Source organism: Xyrauchen texanus, chromosome 25 (genome assembly GCF_025860055.1).
Source record: "Xyrauchen texanus isolate HMW12.3.18 chromosome 25, RBS_HiC_50CHRs, whole genome shotgun sequence".
In the NCBI taxonomy this organism is placed as follows: Eukaryota; Metazoa; Chordata; class Actinopteri; order Cypriniformes; family Catostomidae; genus Xyrauchen; species Xyrauchen texanus.
The window spans coordinates 37,785,207-37,811,677 of NC_068300.1; the positions used below are offsets into that span (position 1 = coordinate 37,785,207).

Consider the following 26,471-nt stretch of genomic DNA (forward strand, 5'->3'; position numbering starts at 1 on the left):
ACACCACAAAGCTAGTTCATCATGGTTCAAAAATTCCTCAGGAGAGACAAGGGCTATGTTTCATAACACAGTGGGCTGCCTAGTGAACTTCATAGTCAGCTGCTTTCTAAGACAGCATCCCAACTGAAATGGAACGGTAAAAAGTGACCAATTTGGAACGCTTTACATAATCAGCAACTTTGCGTCATACAAATAGCGCTCCTCATTAGACTCAAAATCAATTTCAGCAGAGTTTGGTGTTAGCATGTGGCTACGCTAATGCCATGAAAATAAACAGCACACATAAATGGGTGTTTCTTCAACTTCTGGCACTTGAAAAAAACATTCACACTTTCATTCTTTTTGTTTATTTGTCTACTAACAAGTTCCAACCAACAGTGTATGAACAGTACATGCATTACATGAGATTTTATCATTTTTGTAATGTTTATTCTGATAGGCTAGTCACTAAAATTCTGTATTGCATGTAATAGAATTCTGTGGTCGCTGATAGAAATGAAATTTGTAATGTTTTTGCAATGAAATGGCTGACTCTTTTGTCTTGCTAAGGCTAATTTTAGCTAACATTTTATGTATCCTAAATACACACAGTTAAATAGTATTTTCAAACTTTTAGGGTAGTTTGGCAAAATTTGCTTAGAGCTTAATTGTGACAAGACACCCAATAAAAATATTCAGCTCCCAAGTGTTATTTACCTTGAATTTTCTTTCTTTTCTTCAAACATTACTTTTTTCATCTCAAGCATGCTCTTCTTTGACACTGTCAGGTGGTGAACAATCAATCAAACAATCATTTTCACACAATAAATATTGAAATGGTTTATGTTTATTTCAAAAGTACCAAAATAAAATATGAAGGCCTGGTTAAAAATTTCCAATTTTGTTTAAATGTGAATAAATAAAAAAATAAAAATCTCTTTGTACAACTATACCCCTGGGACACGAAAGTGCCTGAAATAGAAGAATCACCCAAATATTCCTTCTCTGCAAAGAATACATGCAATGCTGACTTAGAATTTGCCAAAATAAGGTATCTTATAAGGCAGTGTAATCATGCTTTTGAAAAAACCTTGAAGCATGTCTGAAGCATGCCTTAGCCAATGATGCCCTAAAATGATGCTTACGTAGGCAGCTTGCGAGGGTTTGGAACACAGCAAAGAACTCTGAGTAAGGAACTGGAGGATCAGGTATAGCTATGGGTCATGTTTGATACTGCTTTCTCTCTTCTCTCTCTCTTTATCTCTCTCACGCTCTGTTTGGTGTTCAGGCCGTGTGGGATGTCCCCACCCAGGTATTGATGGCCTACTCATGCTCAATGGTAATTATGACAGCAAGCTTCAGACTTTCTGTTTCTTCTCTGTTCTTAAAGCAATTTTTCACCAAACATGAATATCCTGTTACCTTCATTGATCTAAAGGTTTTTTCCATATGACAGTGAATATTGGTTGTCAAGCCCCCCCTCCCCCCACACCAAAAACACAAAAAAGCACCATAAAAGTTTAATATACATAGTCCATTTGAATTGTGCACTATATTTAAGGTCTTTTGAATTCATACAACAGCTTGAGGTGTGATGTCATTCTTATCTTCCATGCCATAGCTCTCAAAATCACATATGCACTTCCATGTATTCAAACTGGCATGCTGCATTTGGTTAGACACACAAAAGACAATGGTGTTTGATGCCAATGACGTCAAGCCTGCAGTGACAGATTTAAAGGTGGCATATTTTGATTGAATACAAGTGTGTATAAGATTTTAGAGCTGCTGTAAAAGTAAGATTATGGCTGAATTTGTTACTGATTTTTTCAAACAATATTATTTGAGTTTGTAAGACATGCATGTGACTTGGAAATCAAAATAAAGATAGGCTGCCTAAAATCAGTTTATATACATTTCTTGTAAAATACTGCTCAGTTTTACTTTGGAAAAATAATTGAAGGTTGATTGAAATGAGACTACAAAAGTTTACTTTAGATAAGGTCTTTAGAAGACACTATACACAAATACTCATTAGCTCAACACCACTTGGTGCATTGTGCCATTTCTTTATGTATGGCTTCGTATACTAGTGATAGACTGGCCAGAATCGACCAGGGCTGCGTTTCCCAGAAGCATTGCAAACTTAAGTTGATCGTGGAGACCATTGGTGTCAATGGTTTCTATGATCTACTTAGGCATATGATGCTTTTGGGAAACGCAGCCCAGGCTGATTAATCAGCCATTATATTTGCTATTTTGAGATCGCATTGACTGATAGATGAGCCTGCTTGGCCAATTATTTTTCTTATATAAGTTCCAACATCTACTAACAGCCTTGTCAATAAATAATGTACATTTTCTATCTTTAAAATGGGAATTTTAGTTAATAATGTGTACTAACTTAAATAATAACTTGCTGTAAACTTTTGAATTATTGAATATTTTAGCTATGACAAATAAAATATCTTGGCTATTTATGATGGATGGAATCCTATTGGAATTTCAATATTTTTAAGGCTAGTTCACACTGGCCTAATAAACACCAACAAGCACTGAGTTGTTGTTTTGTGTTGGATCAGTTTGGTAACCCTGTTGGTGTTTGTTGGGCCAGTTGGAAAATGGCAGTTATGTCTGAGACTATTAAGCAGAGATGGGCCCCTTTTATTAAAATGAATGGGAGAAATTGGGACGCCCAGTGGTAAACGGGTGTAGAAAGGAAATCCTGCCTTACAGGTAAATGTAACTTTGTAGGTACAGACATCTCCTGTCAATCAACTCAAGAATGTGCATGCGCACATTCCAGTGTTATCAGATTGTATTGCTGTTTTAAATATGTTCTTTGATCTTAATCTTGACCAACTGTTTTGAAGGTGTATGATTTGCCCCATTCAAATAGATAGGAGATGCCCACTGGAAATAGCTTCCCGAGAGCGTTCCAAAGATGGCCACCAGTGTTCTGACTTGCTAGAAAGACTTTGTTTATGTTTCCCAACATTCCAAATCCAACAGCTAACTTTAGAATGTCTGAATGTTGCCGTTTGTTGTGGAAGTTTGAACTACCCTCAAAAATGTTCCATTAAAAATGTTCCAAATTTTCCATTCGACATTCCATCTGAAATTCCATTATGATCTCATCCATATAAAACGCAAATGACTTTGATTTGTAGTCATTACATCAAATCTCTCAGCTATTTTTTAGTTGCATCTGACATATGATTGGTTAAAGTAATCCTGGGCTGACCAATCAACTTCCTGTATTCAGACAGAGTGTCTTCCAGGAGGGCTTGGTCCATTTTTAGCCTGCATGCCTGAATTCTTGCTTGTTGGCTGGGCTTAGATTCACTTCGCTGGGTTTTGTTGACATTCATGCATTGCACATTTGGGATATTTTCAGCAACAGCTGCTGTTTTTGTTTTTTTCTGGAGAAAAGGATCCTAACAGTTCATATCCTTTATTTGTTTCATTCTTGTGTATTTAGTTAGAATCAGAATAAGAACACACTTGACATTACAAAAATAAGCTTAAAGGCTTTGTTTTCTGTGCTCTGTCTCTTTAATAAGTGGTGTTTTCTATAAGCATCACTATGTGTTCATATTAGGTTTAGAGATTTTAACAAACCCCTTACCATTTGTAATAAACTTCACCCGTCGTGCACCGTTTGTCCTACGAGCATGATTCTTTAAATCATGTGGCTTGTTGAAGAGGGGTGTGCTATTACTTTTCCAAATAATGTTTTCATGGTGGATAATAAATCAGGCAACAAGTCCAAAGATTGATGCTGAAAGAGGGGCACGAGTCATGTTTAGATACCAGAATATCATAGAGACTTGGGTGTGGGCTCTTAGCAACCACCTAGCAACCACTTTGAACACCCTAGCAAAATCTTCATATGAGCACAACCTCATATTGTATCTTCACCCTGCTAAAAACAACAGGCTGGTTTATGTTTGTTAGTGCTGGTTTGGTGCTGAACTAGTTGCTGTTTACCAGGAAATATTAGCTGGTTATGATGGTTGACCAGCTTGTATTCTGATGAAGCTGGTTTACTAATGTGGACCAATGTTGACCAAACTGGGAACCAGCAGACCCAGTAAGCACACGTGCATCAACAAGACAAAGCCATATGTGTGTATTAACTGGGGTTGTCACACTACCAAAGTTTTGTCGATATCTGTACCAGTGATCACGATTCTCCACTAATATGCTGTTGGACACATTTACATCAAAACGACATCATGTAACCTTCAAGTATTTCTCAATTCAGTAAACATTACTTCACATTTTTCAGGTAATTATTTACATAAACACTCAGTAATAAAGCAGAGAAACAAATTAGAAACAACAGAACAAATATACTATTTAACTCCGTATTTCTGTTTTCCAACCTGATTACACTGAAAATTGACATTTTCACTTCCGAATGTTATTGTACCCTGAAATCGACCTTAATCTGGTAAATTACTGAAAAACTCCACCCCATCAGACATTTCTGCATCAATTAAACCATTATCTTATTTCCCTCTAGTGCTGCTGATAGGGCGTTGCATGAGAAACTTTAGATACACTGGTTTTGGTTCCAAGGGAACCAGGAAGTAATCACATTCACATAAACAAAGGGTGTTTCTCAGTTCCAAAATGGCAGAGAATAGACTTGCATTCTTATACTGACCAGTCTTGCCAAGCTACCTTGTAAAAACAAACTCGGAAGGACAGGAGGACATAGAATGCATCTATTGTGAGAATCTATTGCTGCTATCTTCCTCTTGGGCAGGTGCCCATACCAGAATACTTGTAGCAAGTAAAAGAAAACTATTGACATTATCACACCAACAACAGCATTATTATCAACATGCTAGTGAGGTTCTGCAGGACTAGTGACATGTTAAAAGAATAAAGTCTGGTAACACTCGTTTCCTCTGTGTGTTTATTGAAATGATACCCAACAATACAATAAATGCTGGCGGAGTGTGGTGGCTCGTGACTTTTGCGAGTTTACGGGAAACTTTTAAGGGAAAAAACAATGACAAATGTCCTTAGTTGGACACCGTAGTGACGCTATGATTTCTGGGACCTCAAATGGGTCCTTGCTCATAAGGGAAGCCTACAAGCTCCCATAGACATTCTGTGGGCAGTATAATGGCGAGGAGACAAGATGCCGTTTTTTTTTAATTGATGTCTCTGGAGGAAATGTTTCATTACACTCATCTGATGAAAACAGCTCATCATTTAACAAACTGACCTCCTGTCTGCCAATCTTCAACATGTTTTACACTAAACAATCCTTTTGGGGTGAACTATGTGTTAGTTTAGTTTTATGATAAAATAGCTGTTTTGTAAGAGAAGTCATGACAAACGGTCTTAACTGTTGTAATACGCAAGTTGTAATTGGAAGTTGACTGTTACGGTCTTTCCTGTCGTAAAAGCTGTCGTAAAAAAGAGTTTGTTATCTCAGTAAATAATATAATCTCTGCCACACAAGTCACAATCCAATGCATCCTCGATATTCGGCCTGATCAAGAAGAATACAAGTTTATGCATTCTTGGTACTTGCATTCTTCAGTACTGGAATTGAACTTTGGCAGTGGATGTTGACGTTGAACGAGTCAACTAGAATTTAAGAACACATAAGAACGCACATTGAGAAACACCCAATGGTAAGGGCAATTCGGATGTTGCATTTTCGCTCTAAAATAAAAACTTTACACCACTGACGGTTAGGTTTAGATTTTAAACTCGCTTTTGCCGCCACTTTGTGGACATTTCACCTCAAAAAACAACTTTGGGCACTGGGGGCAGAGCTTCAATTCGCTTCTAACTTCAGCCACTGGGGGCAGTGCTTCAATTAACTTCTAACTTTGGCCACTGGCGGCAGAGCTTCAATTCACTTCTAACTTTGGCCACTGGGGGCAGAGCTTCAATTCTAATTTTGGCCACTGGGGGCAGTGCTTCAATTCACGTCTAACTTTGGCCACTGGGTGTAGTGCTTCAATTCACTTCTAACTTTGGCCACTGGGGGCAGTGCTTCAATTCACTTCTAACTTTGGCCACTGGGGGCAGTGCTTCAATTCACTTCTAACTTTGGCCACTGGGGGCAGAGCTTCAATTCACTTCTAACTTCAGCCACTGGGGGCAGAGCTTCAATTCACTTCTAACTTTGGCCACTGGGGGTAGAGCTTCAATTCACTTCTAACTTTGGCCACTGGGGGCAGAGCTTCAATTCACTTCTAACTTTGGCCACTGGGGGCAGAGCTTCAATTCACTTCTAACTTCAGCCACTGGGGGCAGAGCTTCAATTCACTTCTAACTTCAGCCACTGGGGGCAGAGCTTCAATTCACTTCTAACTTTGGCCACTGGGGGCAGAGCTTCAATTCACTTCTATCTTTGGCCACTGGGGGCAGAGCTTCAATTCACTTCTAACTTCAGCCACTGGGGCAGAGCATCAATTATGGAAACCACAGACGATTAAGAGCAGAAGAACTTTTGAACTCTCACTGAATTTACATTCTTCAATCTGTGTTCTCTGTGGAGATCACCATAATGTAGTTTTACACACACATTTTATTTGTAGCTGGCTAGATTGTTGTTCCAACATCCAACAAGTAATCTTTTAGTGACACGTTGTAGACACTCCAAAAACATGACTGTGTGCTCTTAGCATCCAGACCATCCCATGGTGACCAACTGAATATTTCAGCATGGCAGGAACAGCAGCATAAATAAAGATTTATCTATGTTTACATTATAACAAAGGTAAAGCGTTCAGTCGTTTCTTTCAAAGATTTCTGTATTGTTTTTGTTCACATGCAGCCAGGAACTATGGGAGACGACGAGGTAAATTTTAATTTGTTTGTACAGTTATCTGTTGGCATGGCAATATTCTATGCCTATGTGTACAATGTATGTGTATGTGTGTGTATGCTTACTCAAAAGCTATATGGCATTTCTCTGTGACAATACTGACCTGTAGAAATCATTATATCAGTTTAATAGAACATAATGAAGTCTGTTTTTAAGGCTTATGCAACTGTAATTATGAAACAGATGTGCATGATGATCCGATCACAAGTGGACAGCGCTTAATGCAGGTTTAAATGGGGTCCAAAAATTTTTGTGATCTTATCACTCAAACCACATTCGGAGGTTTTTAGAAATACCTGTGACAACCTCTCATCTTCAATCATCACAACATTAGTGACCCTCCTCTTGATGAAGTGCAATCATAAGTGATCACAGGAGACTACCTGGTGTAAATGTGGCTTGTGTATGTGACCTCACCTGTTATTAATTTTTCGACAGGACGCTCCTCCCTTTTCCCCATTGATGACAGTCTCCTTGATGACGGCCATGGCAACCAGGGTGTCCCGGGAGTGTTGGGGTCCCCTCACTGTTACCCCCATCAGAACGGGGAACGCATCGAGAGGTTTTCCCGCAAAGTGTTTGTGGGCGGTCTACCCCCAGACATTGACGAAGGTACGTTTGAGAGAGTGTTAAAGGAACAGTTCACCCAAAAATTTAAATTCTCTCATCATTTAATCACCCTCATGCCATTCCAGATATGTATGACTTTCTGTCTTCTGCTCAACACAAATGAATAGAAGAATATCTCAGATCGGTAGGTCCATACAATGCAAGTGAATGGTGGCCATAAATTTGAAGCTCAAAAAAGGATAAAAGTAATCCATAGGACTCCAGTATTTAAATCCATATCTTCAGAAGCAATATGATTGGTGAGAATGAGAAACAGAACCATTTTTACAATAAATCTCCACTTTCACTTCCAGTTGTATTTTTGGTGATTCACATTCTTTGTGCATATCGCCACCTACTGTGCAGGGAGGAGAATTTATAGTAAAAAAAGGACTTGTTGATCTGTTTCTCACTCACATCTATTATATCGCTTCTAAAGATTTGGATTTAACCACTGGAGTCATGTGGATTACTATTTTGCTGCCTTTATATGCTTTTTGGACCTTAAATATTCTGGCCATGATTCACTTGAATTGTACTGACCAACAGAGCTGAAATATTCTTCTAAAAATCTTTATGTTCTGCAGAAGAAAGAAAGTCAAACACATCTGGGGTGAGGGTGAGTAAATGAGAGAATTTTCATTTTTGTGTGAACTGTTCCTTTAAACATTTCAAAACAACTTGTCCTTACAGGTCATTTTAATCCCAAAGAAAAGAAAGATCTAGTGGGATTTCATTAATGTCTCTTGTTTCTACTAGACAGCAATGAGCTTAAATAGAGAACAAATTGAGACTTTTGCTTTAGTGTCCTGCTTTCTCACGAGAAAAAACATGTGTAATGTCTCACGATTCTCCTTTAGCAATCTCAATAATATCTCAAATTACTAGCAAAGTCAGAGATCTCAATATGAGTTTGAACATTTCTCATCAAATATTGACTAAGAAAGCTCCTCAAATAACAATAATTCTGTATATAATGATTAAGTAATTCTAAACAGTTATATTTAAATAAGGACAAATATGTGGGCCGACCCACCGAGGCATGGACCATGTTTAGGTAGGTGAGACGTGTCAAATTGACATCCACATGAATGGCCAGACCCAGGATTTCCCAGCAGAACATTACCCATAGCATCACACTCCCTCCACCGACTTGTCGTCTTCCCACAGTGCACCCTGGTGCCATCACTTTCCCCGGTAACGGCGCACACATACACAGGCGTCCACGGTATTCATGACACAGTTTCCTCATGTAAAGGAAAAGGGGACTCTTCGGTCCAGGTGCCCTTCTTCCACTGCTCCAAGATCCAGTTCTGACGCTCACGTGCCCATTGCAGGCACTTTTGATGGTGGACAGGGGTCATCATGGGCACTCTGACTGGTCTTTGTCCCTCCTCGGACCACTGTTGGTAGGTACTCACCACTGCTGAACGGGAGCACCCCACAAGCCTTGCCATTTCAGAGATGCTCTGACACAGTCCTCTGGCCAAAACAATTTGGCCCTTGTCAAAGATGCTCAAGTCTTTACTACTGCCCATATCTCCTTTATTCAACACATTGACTACGAGAACTGATTGTTCGCTTACCATCTAATCTACCCAGATCTTGACATGTGGCCTTGTTAGGAGATTATCTGTGTTATTTGCTTCACCTCTGAGTGGTCATAATGTTTTGGCTCATCAGTGTATATATTTTAGAGTGTCTCACTTTGGTTGTTGTCATAAACATACAATTTTTAGGTCGCTGCCTCAAGTTAAACTTAGTTTAATATTTAGAAAACACGTCTTGAGATCCCTAAATTCGGATTTGCGCTTCATCAAGCTGTTTTGAACCCAATAACGCGTCCTTGTGTTGTGCTGAATGTTGAAGGGATGGTTTGTTCTCTGTATAAGCTGCACATTGCTTATACAGCTGAAGTTTCGCTTACTGCCCCCTGGAGAAAACAGGTGGTACTTCAAGTTTGAATTGCTCAGGAATCTTCCTTATTTCGGTCCAGGAACATGATTAATTGCATTCAATTTGTTAATACATTATTTATAATATAATTCATCGCACTGAATTAACATGTTAAATCCAAAGCCCTAGTTATGATATGAGACTGTAAAGGATCCAAAATGTTGCTAATCTGTTTCAATCTTGTGATGATGCCACTGAAATCTTTCTGCCATCACCTGGAGACTGGTAACTTGATAACAGCACAGAAACCTAAAACCTCAACTGAATGAAAATCTGCAATAAGATACTCATGCAGAGGGATTGCTTTGTGATCAGGGTCCGGCTGCTCCGATGGTGCCATATATTTAATTGTGTACTAATACTGATTAAAATCAGCATGTTTCCTGTATGAAAGAATATCTGCAGCCGTTCCTGCAACTTTCTCTGTCTGACTCTTTTACTGTTTGTCTTTCTCATAGATGAAATCACAAGCAGTTTCCGGCGCTTTGGTCACCTGGTTGTTGATTGGCCACACAAAGCTGAGAGCAAGTCTTACTTTCCTCCTAAAGGTACTTCTAGAAAGGTCTCCATAAGTACAGTATTATAAATATAAAGCACTATAAAACTTTCTGTACATAATATAGCATCAGACAAACCTTCATTATATATTCAGTACAGGATCTATAATTAAATGCCACCGGAAGTGACAAAAATGCTAGCAAAATTCTAAATGTGTTACAGATTCAAATAGAAATAGAAATAAAAGATAAGTGTTGCCTTTATTTTATTCATTTCAGTTCATCATCCTGTCCTTTTATGCATCCAGTCAGAAAACATCCAATGTGTTACACAAAGCTCTGGTTGTCATGGTTACAGCTTTCCATCCACATGATGATTGACTGTGTTGTGAACACTTTTGTCTAGGTTACGCCTTCCTCCTGTTTCAAGAGGAGAGCTCGGTTCAGGCTCTGATTGAAGCCTGTTTGGAGGAGGATTGCAAACTCTACCTGTGTGTGTCCAGCCCCACCATCAAAGACAAGCCTGTGAGTCCATATACAAACACATTAAAGGAACAGTTCACCCCAAAAATTGAATTCATTTGCTCAAGCTTCTTCAAGTGGCTGTCAAGCTTCAAAATGACAAAAAAGCAAAGAGTTGAATTGTTTTGTCATTGTGCTAATCCTAACAAAGTGTGCTGGAACTGGATACACGCAACCCCCCATCAAGCCCAACTGATTTATATGTTGGATCTGTGCTTGATCTTTCAGGTCCAGATTCGTCCGTGGAATCTGAGTGACAGTGATTTTGTGATGGACGGATCTCAGCCTCTGGATCCTCGCAAGACCATCTTTGTGGGAGGAGTGCCACGCCCACTCAGAGCAGGTACATCAGTTGTAATGCTTCCATCCTTGTTATGGATTTAATTTATGTGCAAAATCAGAGTATCGTAAAAACATGTTTACGAATTAAGCAGTGTTTCCATCCCATGTGTTCAAGAGAACAAAATCATCACTTCTGGCGAAACTGGGGCAAAATAGAAATGAGAATGGAATTTGAAGCCACTGTGGCTATATTAATAAATGTAATAAACTACTAGAATTCATCTAGGGTTGAGTGGCAGATGCCTAATGTCTGGGAGTGAAAGCTTGTCAGTTCTGGGAGATAATAGTAGCCAATAATTTTGATGACAGGCCTTGGCATTTCAGAATAACCAGAGCAACATTTGAGATGCTATGTGATGATACTATGTTTAAATTACTTGCTGAGGCAAAGTCACATGACTTTTGATGCACAGTGAATTCTATAGGAATATATTCGATCAATTCCTGGTAGTTTATGCGCAAGCCTTCTAATCAAATAAGAATGTCACCTCAAGTGAGTGTATTTGGAGATTTTATTTGCATTTTGGTTTTTCCATCCAGCATTTTTAATGCCATATACCAAAATTCACTTATGTGGACAGAAACCCAGCAAGTGATTAAACTACACACTTGTGTTGTGTCTTTATTTGAAATGAGAACTTACGATGTGAAAGTAAAGTTATACAAATTATTCAAAAAAGGTGACGAGGTATACTAGTGTATATGTTCTAATGTATGTATGTTCTTTTAGGAAATTGACTTAACTTTTTTTTTTTTTGCAGTGGAGCTGGCCATGATCATGGACCGGTTGTATGGTGGAGTGTGTTACGCTGGTATTGATACAGATCCTGAGCTGAAGTACCCAAAGGGGGCGGGGCGTGTGGCCTTCTCCAATCAGCAGAGCTATATTGCAGCCATCAGCGCCCGCTTTGTCCAGCTGCAGCATGGTGACATCGACAAACGGGTAACCAGACACAGAATACATTTAGCATTATTTTAGGCATCAAAACATAAACTGCTGTTGTGATGTGTCATACAGATGTGTATCATCTTCTGCTGAACACAAACAAAGATTTTGAGAAGAATATTTCAGCTCGGTAGGTCCATACAATGCAAGTGAATGGTGACCAGAAATTTAACGCTCCAAAAAACACATAAAGGCAGCATACAATTAATCCATACGACTCCAGTGGTTAAATCTAAATCTTAAGCATTATGATAGGTGAGGACGAGAAACAAATCAAAATATTTAAGTCATATTTATTTTTTTATAGAAATCTACACTTTCAAACTGCCCTCCTAAGAGGAAGTCTTTTGTTTTGGCGATTCGCATTAACCGTGCATATGGCCACCTACTGGGCAGGGAGGAGTTTGAAGTTAAAAGGACTTAAATATTTATTTGTTTTCACCCACATTTATCATATCTCTTCAGAAAACATGGCTTAAACCACTGGAGTCTTATAGATCACTTTTATGCTGCTTTTATGTTCTTTTTTTAGCTTCAAAGTTCTGGTCACCATTCACTTGCATTGTATGGACCTACAGAGCTGAAATATTCTTTTGAAATTATCGTTTGTGTTTTGCTGATGAAAGAAAGTCACACACATCTGGGATGGCATGAGGGTGAGTAAATTACTAGATTATTTTCCTATTTGGGTGAAGTATCCCTTTAACTATTACTATATTTACTTGAAATTTAACATAGTAGAAATGAACAAAGAATAACCATGTTAAGTTTATTTGTGTGATGCAGGTGGAGGTGAAACCGTACGTGTTGGATGACCAGCTGTGTGATGAATGTCAGGGTGCACGCTGCGGTGGAAAATTCGCCCCGTTCTTTTGCGCTAACGTTACCTGTCTGCAGTATTACTGTGAGTTCTGCTGGGCGAACATCCACTCACGCGCCGGCCGCGAATTTCACAAGCCGCTCGTCAAAGAGGGAGCCGACCGTCCCCGCCAAATACACTTCCGCTGGAACTAAATATGGGAATTCCTGGAGAGCCGGAAACGCTAGCATCGCAGAAACAACACGTCTGCAGCGGGGGGAAAAGTTGCTTTGTTTGTTGGCCCTTGAACTCAAGTTGTCAGTATAGAATTACGTGACCATATCCAGTATATAGAGAATATATATGACAATAAATATATAAATATATCTTTATCTTTTGTAGCAGCCAGAAACACTACAAGCCTCAGTTTATTTCACCAAACCACTTCTTTATCCTCCCTCCATGCACATCTCAGGCTCGGAACAGCGTTTTTGTGGTACTTTCGTGTTTTTTAAAAAGGAGATTAAGAAAAAAAAAAGAGATTGATTTTTTGTAGTTTTTTCAAATTATTTTTATATTTGAGATTTAAAAAGTAGAAACGAGAATGTTTTCGCTTGGGGGGGCAGCCTATTCGTTCTGTTCGTTTATCCGTGTGTTCGTCTGCTGCTAAATCCCCCCCTTGTGGGCAAAGTGCGCAATTGTCTCTGGAAAACCCTTGATAATGTAATCTATGATGCCTGGCCTGGATCTCGAACCAAAGGTAGCAAAACATGCGGCCTGAAAAAGAGATATTTCTGCCGCGGATCAAATAATTAAAAAATATAATATTTCCCCCTCTTCTATTGTTTTGACTTGCTCCAATGTGCTCTTAGCAGGAATAGGAATGATTCAATAATTAATGACTGAGACTTTACATTTTCCACTGGCAAAAATGATAATACCTCAGAATATTAAATCTGGCTTGTTATTGCTCTACTCTTGCAATTTAATCACAAGCTAAAAAAGCTTTGCTGCTATATAGGATATACCGAATAAATAGTGTAGGTGTTCTATGTAATGCCATTGCGATGCCAATGGTGATTTCATAAACAGAAATGCAGTCTGTTCCCTCACAAAAAGCATGGCCGATCTTCACCATGAAAACACAGAATGTGAAAACTTAAGTGCATGTTTGTGGCTATACATCATCTGCATGCAGTTTAAAGGTTACAAGCACATATAAGAAAAGATAAAAAACAAACAAAACATGACACATATTAATGATAAACAGAGGAATTTATGTAGCATGAGGCTGATAAAAGGTCAGATTCTTAGATATGAGATAAACAATAAAAACTATTGTAACATTTTTAGTAAAAACCTTTGCATGCATTGTTGTGATGATTCCTTTATGAACTTATTACGAGAGAAGTAACATTAGTTTATAGAGTAGTGAGTTCTGCCATTTTGTAACTCGATAATTAGTCAAGAGACGGTGTGATGTCCTGTGGTTTTTGTGTCTGGTCTTCGTGCAGTGTGAGTCTAGTTATGAACTGAGGTTTCTGTTCGGTTTAAACTCGCAAGATTGCGAGAACCTCTAGACATTTAACCTTTGCCCTTCCTGAACACCCCCCATCACCCCTCTTATTACGATAACGAAAAGAACGTAAAACACATTTTATATGTTCTTGTTGTCGTTTGTTCACGTAGATAAAAGGAATTCATGCAAAATGTTCTAGACGGAATCGTAAATGTGATTGTTGTCTTTGTGTGGGCGGAGCTTAGTCGTACGTTTCGTTCATTATTTTCTGGACAAACAATTTTTGGTAAATTCTAAGAATGGACATGAATGGAGAAAAGAGAGGAGAAAGATTTTCCAAAAGGAACCCTGTCGGCAGGTTTTCGTGGAATATTTTAGTAGCGTTAAATTCGTATAGAGATTTGTTTTTGGAGTAATCAGGTGATTCTCTGTGTTTGATCAGTCTTGTGGACAATCTCTACAGAAGCAATGGATGCTGGTGCCGAAACCAGACGTTTGGTACTGTATTGCTATTTGTCTGTCTGCTCTCTATTTTTGCACTCTATATATTCTTGTGTTCTGGGCTTGGTGAAGAATTCAGTTTGTACGTGTTATTTAGTCTTTCTAAGTGTAAACAGTAGGGTTGGGAACCAAGAACCATCAGTTTTTTTAGGGATGCCCGATACTTTTTAGTTTTGTACTCGCCGATACAGATGTGAAATATTGTTTCGATATAATACAATTGCTATTTAGTTACTCATTTAATTACTAATTCATTGCTATTTAAATCAATAATATGTAGTCTGTATATGACTCGTGCTAAAAATTTAATTAGTGGTCTGCTCACTGTCATCTGCTATAAACAGAATTTTTACCAGCACGAGAACAAGTACAAGAGCGTGGTATCGGACTTGATTCCGATACCAGTATTGGTACATCCCAAAAAACACTTTTTGAAAAACACTGGAACCGTATCATTTTCATGACTTTCAGTTCCATTAAATGTGCAATTTTCCACCAGTGCGGACCGAACACTGTACAAAAATGCTGTGACAGTGTTTCCTGCAGTGCATTTCAGCGGCAGCGCTGCCCCCTACTGAATTTACGGCATGAAACATGCTTTGCACCTAGTGTATTGATTCCTGATAAAGTGACTTATGAGCCAGCTCTTTTCAATCAACATTGCGAAACACACAGCGTGCCGAGTGTAGTCCGATTCCCGAACGAATGACTCTTATGAGCTGGCTCTTTTCAGTCTATATTGCGAAACACACAGCGTGCCGAGTGTAGTCTGATTCCCGAATGAATGACTCTTATGAGCTGGCTCTTTTCAGTCTACATTGCGAAACACACAGCGTGCCGAGTGTAGTCCGATTCCCGAACGAATTACTCTTATGAACAGGCTCTTTTCAATCTACATTGCGAAACACACAGCGTGCCGAGTGTAGTCCGATTCCCGAACGAATGACTCTTATGAACAGGCTCTTTTCAATCTACATTGCGAAACACACAGCGTGCCGAGTGTTGTCCGATTCCCGAACGAATGACTCTTATGAGCCGGCTCTTTTCAATCTACGTTGCGAAACACACAGCGTGCCGAGTGTAGTCTGATTCCCGAACGAATTACTCTTACGAACAGGCTCTTTTCAATCTACATTGCAAAACACACAGCGTGCCGAGTGTAGTCTGATTCCCGAACGAATTACTCTTATGAACAGGCTCTTTTCAATCTACATTGCAAAACACACAGCGTGCCGAGTGTAGTTCGATTCCCGAACGGATGACTCTTATGAGCCAGATCTTATAAATCTACAGTGGGAAACATCTGTTATACTGTATATAATCGTCATAAATCAAATTTTTTATTTGTTTCAAATTTTTATTTAATATATAGTTAGGATAATTTATTGGATTGCATTTATGCGTCTAAAAGTATGCAAACATGTATTTTACAAGAATTGTATAACATTTATTTCTGATTTGTTATATCTGCTCTGTAGAAATCTGAAATGATCTCATCATTTGGGAACAGGCTGCTGAGGGCAGTAAATGCGACAATAATTGCGACAAGAATTTCATTTCTTATTTCCAAATAATTCTTCCTCAAAAGTATCGTTAAATTCCTTACGATTTCCATCCCTATTCAACAGTGAGCTGAGATTGTATATTTTATTTATTACATATATGTATTTCGAAGTATTTATTTGTTGATGTGTCGCCTATTCCCAGACTTTCAAATCTTGAATCACTTTCTAGGACCTTTGCGATTTCTCTCTCCTCACCTTTCTACACTGAGGAAAGCTATCCCTCCCTCCCTAGCAGTCCGGCCCGCCAATGGGCTGACGTTTGGACTCAAAAAAAAAAAGTCTCTTTTATTTTAGATCACATCACGTTTTTGATATACTATTTCACTCTGAAAGAATTATGACCTATTTTAAGTCTATTGGATAATTTAAATATCTTTATTTTTACATTGTAACTTATTTGATGTATTGTGTAAGACGCTGGACCCAGATTCTATTTAAATGGTTTAGGTAATCTAAAGGGTACTCTGATTAAGTAGCAAAGGTGTTTCTGGGAACTTTTCAACGCCACGACGTGTGGAATACGTGAATCGTTATATGTCAGCGAATTGGTGTAAATTGTTACGTGGTCTTGTTCTGAACGAGATGGACACTTCATTGTCATCGACAACTTTTAACATCTATCTCGTGATGAATACTGTGTACTGTTTTCTGTGTTCAACACTGTTGCTTTGTATGTGTATGTGTGCGTTTTCGTTGTCGTCATTTTTTAAAAATTATATTTATTTGACTATTTTTGTAGACAGATAACCGTTTGATTTAAATTGTATTTTTCTATTTCCATAAACGTCTGTCACTCACTTTATTTTACCACGTAATTACGTCGACACGCAGCATCAAGTTGGAAGACGTAAAACCCTGTTTTTCTTGAAACATCCGTGCATGTATTATTGCTTAGTACACATGGATTTGATTACTATTTAAGTTGGTCTTTTATTTTATTTGAAGGAAGGAAACATTGAGGGTTCTACTATGTTCATGGCAAACACTTGAGACTTTCCCTGGTTAGATGGAGGGTATCAGCCCTCCCCTCACTGATACTCAGAAACTTGAATATAACACATTTTGAAAGGCTTACTAACCTCGAATCTGTGTTGTGACGTGCAATACTGTTTCTAATGTTTGTATAAAAAAGTGAGAATTGCAGTGTATACCTTTTTAATGCAGATTTATTTTTTTCATTGCATATTTTGCAAATTTCTGATTCACAGTGTCATTTTTTACTGTCAGAAAAGATGAAACCCCTTTTTTTCATTGCAACTATTTTTAAATCCAGATATCTTTGTACTGATGTAAATGATTGTAGTTATTTTGGATAGTGTTTTGCTAACAAAAGAAGAACTTTTTCATGCATATTTCTATTTCTTTTTTGTTTGTTTTTGTGTTGGTTTTTTTATTTATTTTTATTTTACTCTAATAGTAGAAAAAATATTTGGGATAATTTTTCATATATGTCATTAATATTATTTTGTATTTTTATGTGGAAAGATATGAATATATAATTTTATGATGCTAACTGCTAAAATATTATTTCAATTTGAATTATTTGTAAAGCTAAAATCTTTGTAATATTGTTAATGTTCTAGTTTCTAAATCAAGTTTGTGTATAAATTCACACAAGTGGTTTATGAAGTGCTCCAACTGTAATTATTACTGAATGGCTCTTTGATATGCAACTGAATATCATGTTGTTCTTTATTTTGATTTGTTTTGTATTTAAATGGGGTGTTGATTGCAATCTTTTTCTTTCGTTTCCTGAATAAAAACCCATTCTGTTCAGACACAAGCTGCGTCTCAGCTGTTTTATTTAAGGAAGGTATTTGAAGTTAGTGTAGTTTGATTGTCTGGTTCACCTTTGATATTGTGTGGTTTTAGAAATAAACTCTTGTAAAATACACTTTTCACACTCAGTGAAATTTGTGCACTAAACATTTCCAACAGTGAACATGCATCACAGCAGAGTATTTTTGACATTTCTTCTGAAAGGTCATGATCTTTTTCACCATAATGTTATTTCCACCGGATCTCAAATTATGACTTTATGTTTGATAACATATAAGGGGCACAAATGTTGCAACATGGGGGAAATTATGCCACAACCCTGAGAAAGTTGAAATTATAATAAGAAAATATCATTTTCACATAATAAATATTGAAATAGTTTATTAATTTATAGTAATTTGAATATTTTCTGATGGATTTTTATATATAAAATCTGCCTGTGACAAGGGTGAAACAATTATGAAGGCATAGGAAAAAGTTTCCAAGACAGTTTTTATGTGACCTTCATATAACAAAAAGAGATGTGTTTTAATATATGAAGTTGAAGTCAGAAGTTTACATACACTTAGATTGAGGTCATCACAAATTTTTTTACAACTCCGCAGATTTCATATTAGCAGACTATAGTTTTGAGAAGTTGTTTAGGACATGGCATTTGTGCACAACAAGTTATTTTTCCAACAGTTATTTACAGACAGATTGTTTCACTTTTAATGGACTATATCACAATTCCAGTTGGTCAGAAGTTTACATACACTAACTTAACTGTGCCTTTAAGTAGCTTGGAAAATTCCAGAAAATGATGTCAAACCTTTAGACAATTAGCTTCTGATAGGAGGTGTACTGAATGGGAGGTTTACCTGTGGATGTATTTTAAGGCCTACCTTCAAACTCAGTTCCTCTTTGCTTGATATCATGGGAAAATCTAAATAAATCAGCCAAGACCTCAGAAGAAAATTGTGGACCTCCACAAGTCTGGTTCATTTTGTGGGAGCAACTTCCAAATGCCTGAAGATGTATATACACCTGTTCAAACAATAGAACTCAAGTACAAACACCATGGGACCATGCAGCCATCATACTGCTCTGGAAGAAGGCACATTCTGTCTCCTAGGGATGAACGTAGTTTGGTTCATAAAGTGCAAATAAATCCCAGAACAACAGCAAAGGACCTGTGAAGATGCTGGAGGAAGCAGGTAGACAAGTATCTATATCCACAGTAAAGTGAGACGTATATTGACATAACCTGAAAGGCTGCTCAACAAGGAAGATGCCACTGCTTCAAAACTGCTATAAAAAAAAAGCCAGACTATAGTTTGTAAGTGCACATGGGGACAAAGATATTACTTTTTGAAGAACTATCCTCTGATCTAATGAAACAAAATGTTATGTTTGGAGGAAAAGGGGTAAGGCTTGCAAGACAAAGAACACCATCCCAGCCTTGAAGCATGGGGGTGGAAGCATCTGCAGTGGGGGTGCCTTGCTGCAAGAGGGACTGGTGCACATCACAAAATAGATGGAGATAGAGTTTAAATGTATTTGGCTAAGGTGTATGTAAACTTCTAACTTCAACAGTGTGTGTGTGTATATGTGTGTGTATATGTGTGTATATATATATATATATATATATATATATATATATATATAAAAACATTCAAACATTTATAACTGTCGCCAATTAGAACTGTCCTGCTTAATGGCAAACCACTCTCCACACTTGTAGACACTGGCTGTTGTTCACGAACCCTTGTACAGGCTTTATTTGTCCCCAGAGAAATGTGGAGTGAGGAGGAGACTATCAGTTGTTTGTGTGCATGGGGACAAAACAGAGCTACCCACAGCTGATGTTATATTAAGGTTCACAATCTGCCCTACCTCATGAGAGTTGGTGTAGAGTTGGCCAATCTCCCTTACCCCATCCTGCTTGAGACAGATATGCCCATTCTGCCTGACCTAGTACAGAAACAGTACTCACAAGGGCCCAAGCACAGTGTATGGCCCAGAAAGCAGAGTCAAATGTCATGGGTGAAATGCCTATTGCTGATGCTGATATTGTGGGAGAGCAAAGCCTTACTGAACAGGACAGGTTGAACAAGCACATAGAGTATATGTAGAGTTTGTTTGACAGCACTGACCAACAGAGCTTTCATGAAAAAAATTGGTGAGGATTTCAAGGAGGTTCTACTGGCCCATAATGTACAGTGACATGAGGGAGTACTGTAAGTCATGTCCAGAGTGCCAACTAACAGCTTCCCGCACACCTGCCTATGCACACCCGATACCCCTACCTGCCATAGATACACCCTTTGTGTGCATTGGAGTGGATGTGGTAGGATGTGGAGAGGAGTAAGTTTTTGGTTAATTGTGATTACGCTACCAGATACACAGAGGCTTACCCTCTTGGAGAAGTCAATGCTAAGCAGGTAGCTACAGCCCTTTTAAGATTTTTTTCGCAAGTAGGCATCCCCAAAGAAGTCCTTACTGACCAAGGCCCAAACTTCATGAGTCGCACACTCCATCAGGTCTGCCAACTCTTAGGGATAAAGAGAGTAAGAACTACCCCTTTCCACCCTCAAACTGATGGTTTGGTTGAGAGATTCTACCAAACCTTATAAGTATGCTAAAACGTTTGTTTCAGAGACCGGTAAAGACTTGAACAAATTGCTCCCATTCCTCCTATTTGCCTACCAGGAGGTACCCCAGGCCTCTAAAGGTTTTTCTCCGTTTGAGCTCCTGAATGATCACCCAGTCTGAGGGCCTCTGGATGTTCTAAGGGAAACCTGGGAGGCAGCAGAAAAGCCAGACAAGACAAATATCATCTCATATATACAAAAAAATTAAGGAGCAGTTAGAGAAGACCACAGCTCTGTCTAGACAGAAACTGTTATATTCCCAAGCCCGTCAAAAGGAGTAGTTTGACAGAACCGCTAGAACCGTTTGGAGCCAGGAGATGATGTGCTGTTGTTGTTGCCAACATTGGACAATAATCTGCTGGCCAAGTGGCAAGGACCCTACCAGGTCAGACAGAATATAGGACCAGTCACTTATGAGATCCACAGTCCATCCTGTAACAAGCCATTACAGACATTTCATATCAATATGCTTAAGAAATGGCATGTTCGGACTCCATTGCATGACCCAGAAGCAGAAACCACTGAACCAACAACAGGGCAAACCCTGTTCATCAGAGCTGTGTAGGAAGATGTGGAGATAGTGGAATAATACTTCCCTGTTCCCATACAGTCTGCTGAACTTGATCTAAACTCTGAATTTGCCACCTGAAACAAGAAGATTAGACAAGAACTAATGGACTTGATACCATCTGAACTCTTCAAAATACCCCAGGCCGGACCAGCCTGTTGTCACACCACATTACCCTGCATGACCCTAAACCCTAAACCCATTCACCAGCCTGTCTACGGTGTACCTGAATGGCTCCTTCCTGTCCTTAAAGAGGAATTAGAGGCCATGCAGAATCTTGGCGTCATTGAGCCATCTACCAGTGAGTGGAGCAGCCCAATCATCCTGGTGCCCAAGAAAGATGGCAGTCTCCAATTCTGTTTAGACTTCAAGAAGGTCAAAAGTGTAAGTCTGACCCTTATCCCATGCCTAGGGTTGATGACCTGGTGTAAAGGCTATTGGCAAGTTCCGTTGACTTTAGGAAGCCAGGAGGTGACTGCCTTCAGAACACCTTGGGGTCACTTCCATTTTCGAGTCATCCATTCGGCCTACATGGAGCACCATCTACCTTCCAGCGAATGATGGACCATCTTCTCAAAGGTACAGAGGGGTTTGCAGCTGCATACCTTGATGACATTTTCATCTACAGCGTGGGAAGAACATCTACTTTACCTGAAGGAGGTACTGACTAGGATCAAGGGTGCAGGCCTCACTCTTCGACCTGACAAGTGCACATTGGCTAAGCAAGAAACTCAGTACTTGGGTTTTGTGCTGGGTCATGGAGTGGTCAGACCCCAGGTCAGCAAAGTCGCAGCTATCAAGTCTGCTGAGAGACCTCAGACTAAAAAGCAGGTTCGGTCATTCCTCTGAGTCATAGGATGGTACTGACGTTTCATTCCCTATTTCTCTGCTCGAGCTGCTGCATTGACCGCCCTGACCAAGAAGGACCATCCTAAAAAGGTAATATGGACTGTGGAATGTGAAAGGGCTTTTAATGACTTAAAAGGCTCACTTTGCAAGAACGAATTCTGCACTGTCCAGATTTGACTAAGACTTTTACAGTTTAACGGATGCAACAGAATGTGGCATTGGTGATGTATAGTTGCAGGGATATAACGGTGGTTCCTAGCCATTCAACCTTTTTACTTTGAAGTGCTTTATAAATATGGCACACAGAACTGTACAGCTGACTACCTCTCAAGGACATCTCATGTGGTGTCTGGAGAAGAGGGAGTAAATGTCACAGGCTAACCTGATGACGTTACAAATCAACATTTGACACACACTCACACACACACACCTCACATACACTGATTGATGCCAGCATTTACAATCTTTTTACATCAGAAAAGTGTTATGTGATTGTTGTGTTTAAGTATCTGTCATTGTGGAAGTTGGTTTTGTGTTCTTGGTTTTGTTTTCTGTACAATCAATATATATATTCAAATAAGGCCAAGTCACTTCATCAAGTGTCTGTTATCTTTATTTAATTAAACATTTCCACCAAATCATCCTGCCTGCTGCTCATTTTCTGGTTCACATTCTGAATAGCCAAACGGTTCTCCTGGTTAGATTCAATTTTAAAGCATCGGCCACACCCATCCAATTGGGCTATACCATTAATGATTATTGTCAGAGGGAGAACTTTATAACAGCAGGTTTTGTCTTTGTTTTGCTATTTATCTCTCTTCTGTTATCAAGTGTTGTGTGGACTAGTTGCATATTGGGTGGCATGATATTCTAGGCCCCATTTTGTATGTTTAATCATTTTATTGTTATATTTTGCCCCCACATTGGTTTATTCTAAGGGAGGAGCTAGACCCTATAAAAAGTGTACTGATAGAGCTCAGGGCTTTCTTTTTTCATTTTGAAAAGAGGTGAATAGAACAATGTTGTGGACATGGGCCATTTGTTGGTTTAGCCATTTTTGCACTTTGTTGCAATAATAAACACTTCTTAAGATCCACCATTTCATTACCAGCACATAATTTTTACTCTGACAGTCAGGCCACTTAACACATATATTGATAATCATCTGGAAAATGTTCTTATCCATGTGTGAAAAAGGCATCAATCCCAAGCCTATTACTAGTTAGGTTATGCATATATAATTTCAGATATATTTTACTGTTTTAATAAATAGAAATTCTTGATGACCAATTTAAGTATTCCAATATATAATTTGCAATTACTTTGGCTTCTGCCACTGTTGGTCCTGGGACATTGTATGTAGTAGCCTGTAGATTTACATAGGATGACTGATTGGTCTCTTGGTAAAATTCCAAGTTCTGGGTTCTAATTCACCCTAATATAACTTTTTATTTCAATAATCAAAGATTGCATCATTACATCAGTGAATGTATATCATGAGCCGGAACACATTTGTTTTTCGTTTTGTTTTGCATTTTAAACCGGAAAGTAGTGCAAGCTGAACAACAGCGGAGTCTGGATGCACAAGAGAACATCACCGCATGCTGTCACACAACACCACTGATAACAGCCACAACAAGAACATTATAACATTAAAAATAACAAACTCACACAAACAAAATAGAAACTCTTGCTCAATAAGAGGTGGTTCTTCTGCTGTAGAAACTTACCAGATGAAAGCTATTTCAAAAAGTGTTGGGGACAGAATTGTCCTGGGCAAAATATGGTAGGGACATGTCCCACCCATAAATGACCCTATGGCCCCGACTAATATGGGATAGTTGGCAACCCGATGGGTATGTGGAGTTGATAGAATTAAGTCTGTGCAGATGGAGATGTCTGGACTGCGTCAAACTTTTCAGATATTTGTTTTGCTTGTACTCCAAATTACGCTTCACAACAGAGTACACATGAAAAGTGATACGACATACGAAAACAAATGCATGATCCTATGTTATGCATTTCTGAATATGATTTGTATGTTTTGAATCACCTAAAAGCATCATATATTTTATTGGTTACAATATGAAAAAGTATCTCCTGCTGTAAAATTGACCTATTTGCTTACCTGACTATCCAAGAGAATTGGCAATTTTTCTCCAACTCTTCTCTTTCTCCACCTGGTTATGGTACAGTTCAGATGAAACATCAAATAGGCACTGGTGCTCCTGCCAATGTTCCACTAATTTTTCCTCCATTTCTTCAGTCCAATGAGACTTTCTTGATACCGCAGCCTTGCTAGTTGATGTTCTGTTGCAGATACATCAGGACTCCTCCCACTGAAACTTCCCGTGACCCGTTACATGCTCTCATTGGATGTAGGTCAACACTGCTGTTGTATTCAGTCAAAACATATTTCACATTGCGTGATTTGGAATTGCAGACGTGTCCAGATATTTAACATACTAGATATCTCGCATCGGCAATGCGTCTGCGCTTCTCTGAAATCACTTCTTTGATAATTCATGCATTGCGATCGTCGCTCACAGGAGCGAGCTCCGATTTTCCCATGATTTCAAGCTTTTGTCGGCAATCTCCACAAAATTGTCGGCAAGCGAAAATCGGGCTTAAAATCGTGTAATGTAAACTCGGCAAAAGAGAGAATATAATTTATGACAGTCATGTGTAAGATAATGAGATCAATAAAGTGCAGTGCTGATGTATAGTGATCGTGAGTTCAAAAGTCTGATTGCTTGTGGTAAGAAGCTGTCATTGAGTCGGCTGGTGTGGGTCCTGATGTTGCGATACCACTTGCCTGATGGTAGCAGTGAGAGCAACTAGCTGCAACTCTAACTGCTATCTTGAGGGTTAGATGAGATCTTTAATGATGTCAAGCAAAGAGGCATTGAGTTTGAAGGTAGGCCTGAAAATACTTCCACAGGTACACCTCCAATTCAGTACACCTCCTCTCAGAAGCTAATTGGCTAATTGTCTAAAGGCTTGACATAATTTTCTGGAATTTTCCATGCTGCTTAAAGGCATATTTAACTTAGAGTACCGTATTTAAACTTCTGACACACTGGATTTGTGATATAGTCAATTAAATTTGAAACAATCTGTCTGTAAACAACTGTTGGAAACTTGTGTCATGCACAAAGTAGTTGTCCTAAATTACTTGCCAAAACTATAGTTTGTTCATATGAAATTTGTGGAGTTGTTAAAAAAATACTTTTAATGACTTCAACCTAAGTGTATGTAAACTTCTGACTTCAAACTAATTTATTAAAACTAACACATTTCTTTTCTCTTTTGTTATATGAAGGTCACATAAAAACTGTCTTGGAAACTTTTTACTATGCCTTTATTTTTGTTTCACCCTTGGAAACATTTGAGCAAAATAAGTGAATCTTAGTTTTTTCTTCACCACTATATATGAATATTATGGAATATTTGGAGTACACATTGTATTGCAAGTTTACTGGTGATGATTATTTGTTCTTTAGGTTTTTAAGTTGTTAATTCTATGACCTTGCTTGATATAAAGATGAGACTTATCTTATTGTATTCATGACATAGTTAATTTATATTTCAATTATTGGTTCAGTTGCTAAAATTACCCAATAGATAATATGCAAATCTATTATTCATACTCAACTGGTCAACATGGTCTACCTACCTTCTGTTCTTGCCCACCCTGTTTTCATATCGCTCACCAGAGCCTAATTACTGGCTACACCACTGTGAGGCATGCCTAATTGTGTCAAAATGTGTCTTCTTCTATTCTTCTATTTTGCTTGCAGGCTTCCAGGTTGTGGGATCACCAAGGAGGCCAGTGCTTGCCTCACATCTTCTCACATCAGTTTAAAACCATGCCACCTTAAAATGCTGGACTTCTTTGGGAAATCTTTGGGATTTAGGAGTCAGTGTATTTCCTGATTTACTTATGAACCTGAAATGTAACCTTGAAGAGTTCAAGTAGGTGTGCGATAATCTGGCCCTTATGAATATTTCTCCTTTCTTGTACTTTTTAGACTTGATCATTGTTGGATCAAAAGCTCACCAGGAAGTTTGTAAAGTGATACATGCAGACTATGGTTTGTCATCTTTTGCAGGTTATCACAGTGCAAGCTGACAGATAAGGGTTTCTTATATCTGGCTGCAGCTCTGATATCAAAACCTTCCAGCCTGAAAGAGCTGGATTTAAGCACAAATTGTCCTGGACATTCAGGAATAGAGGAACTATGTACATTCCTCAAATAAAGCAACTGTGCTCTTGAAAAGTTGCGGTGTTGCAGTGTAAGTGTTCTGGTGAAAGCACTGGTTATTTTACATGTCTTAGTTTGCAGGTAAAGAGGACAATTAATAAGTATAGCATATAATCAGAATTGTTTTGTTTGTTTGTCTCTACAGTTTGGACTCTTGTGAACTCACTGTGCAAATGTGTGGCTTACTTCCCACAGCTCTCAACCAAAACTGAGGGAGTTTTACCTGAGCAACAACAACAACCTTAAAGATAAAGCTGTACAAATGCTCTGTGAGGGCCTA

The 26,471-nt window shown here is 38.6% G+C and overlaps 1 protein-coding gene across 2 annotated transcripts in view; it reads left to right on the forward strand.

Annotated features, from left to right (window-relative positions):
- The window catches only part of cpeb2 (cytoplasmic polyadenylation element binding protein 2), a 38,153-nt gene extending 21,760 nt beyond the window's left edge, over positions 1–16,393 (forward strand). Inside the window, exons 4-10 of one of the 2 annotated variants that reach the window (XM_052091615.1) lie at positions 6,791–6,814; positions 7,280–7,453; positions 9,865–9,954; positions 10,310–10,428; positions 10,654–10,768; positions 11,529–11,710; positions 12,500–16,393. In XM_052091615.1, the coding sequence (XP_051947575.1) occupies positions 6,791–6,814; positions 7,280–7,453; positions 9,865–9,954; positions 10,310–10,428; positions 10,654–10,768; positions 11,529–11,710; positions 12,500–12,727 (932 nt within the window). In that variant the 3' untranslated portion in view covers positions 12,728–16,393. The remainder of the gene's footprint in view (positions 1–6,790; positions 6,815–7,279; positions 7,454–9,864; positions 9,955–10,309; positions 10,429–10,653; positions 10,769–11,528; positions 11,711–12,499) is intronic. The other variant, XM_052091616.1, reaches the window with a different exon arrangement.
- Positions 16,394–26,471: the final 10,078 nt, after the last annotated feature.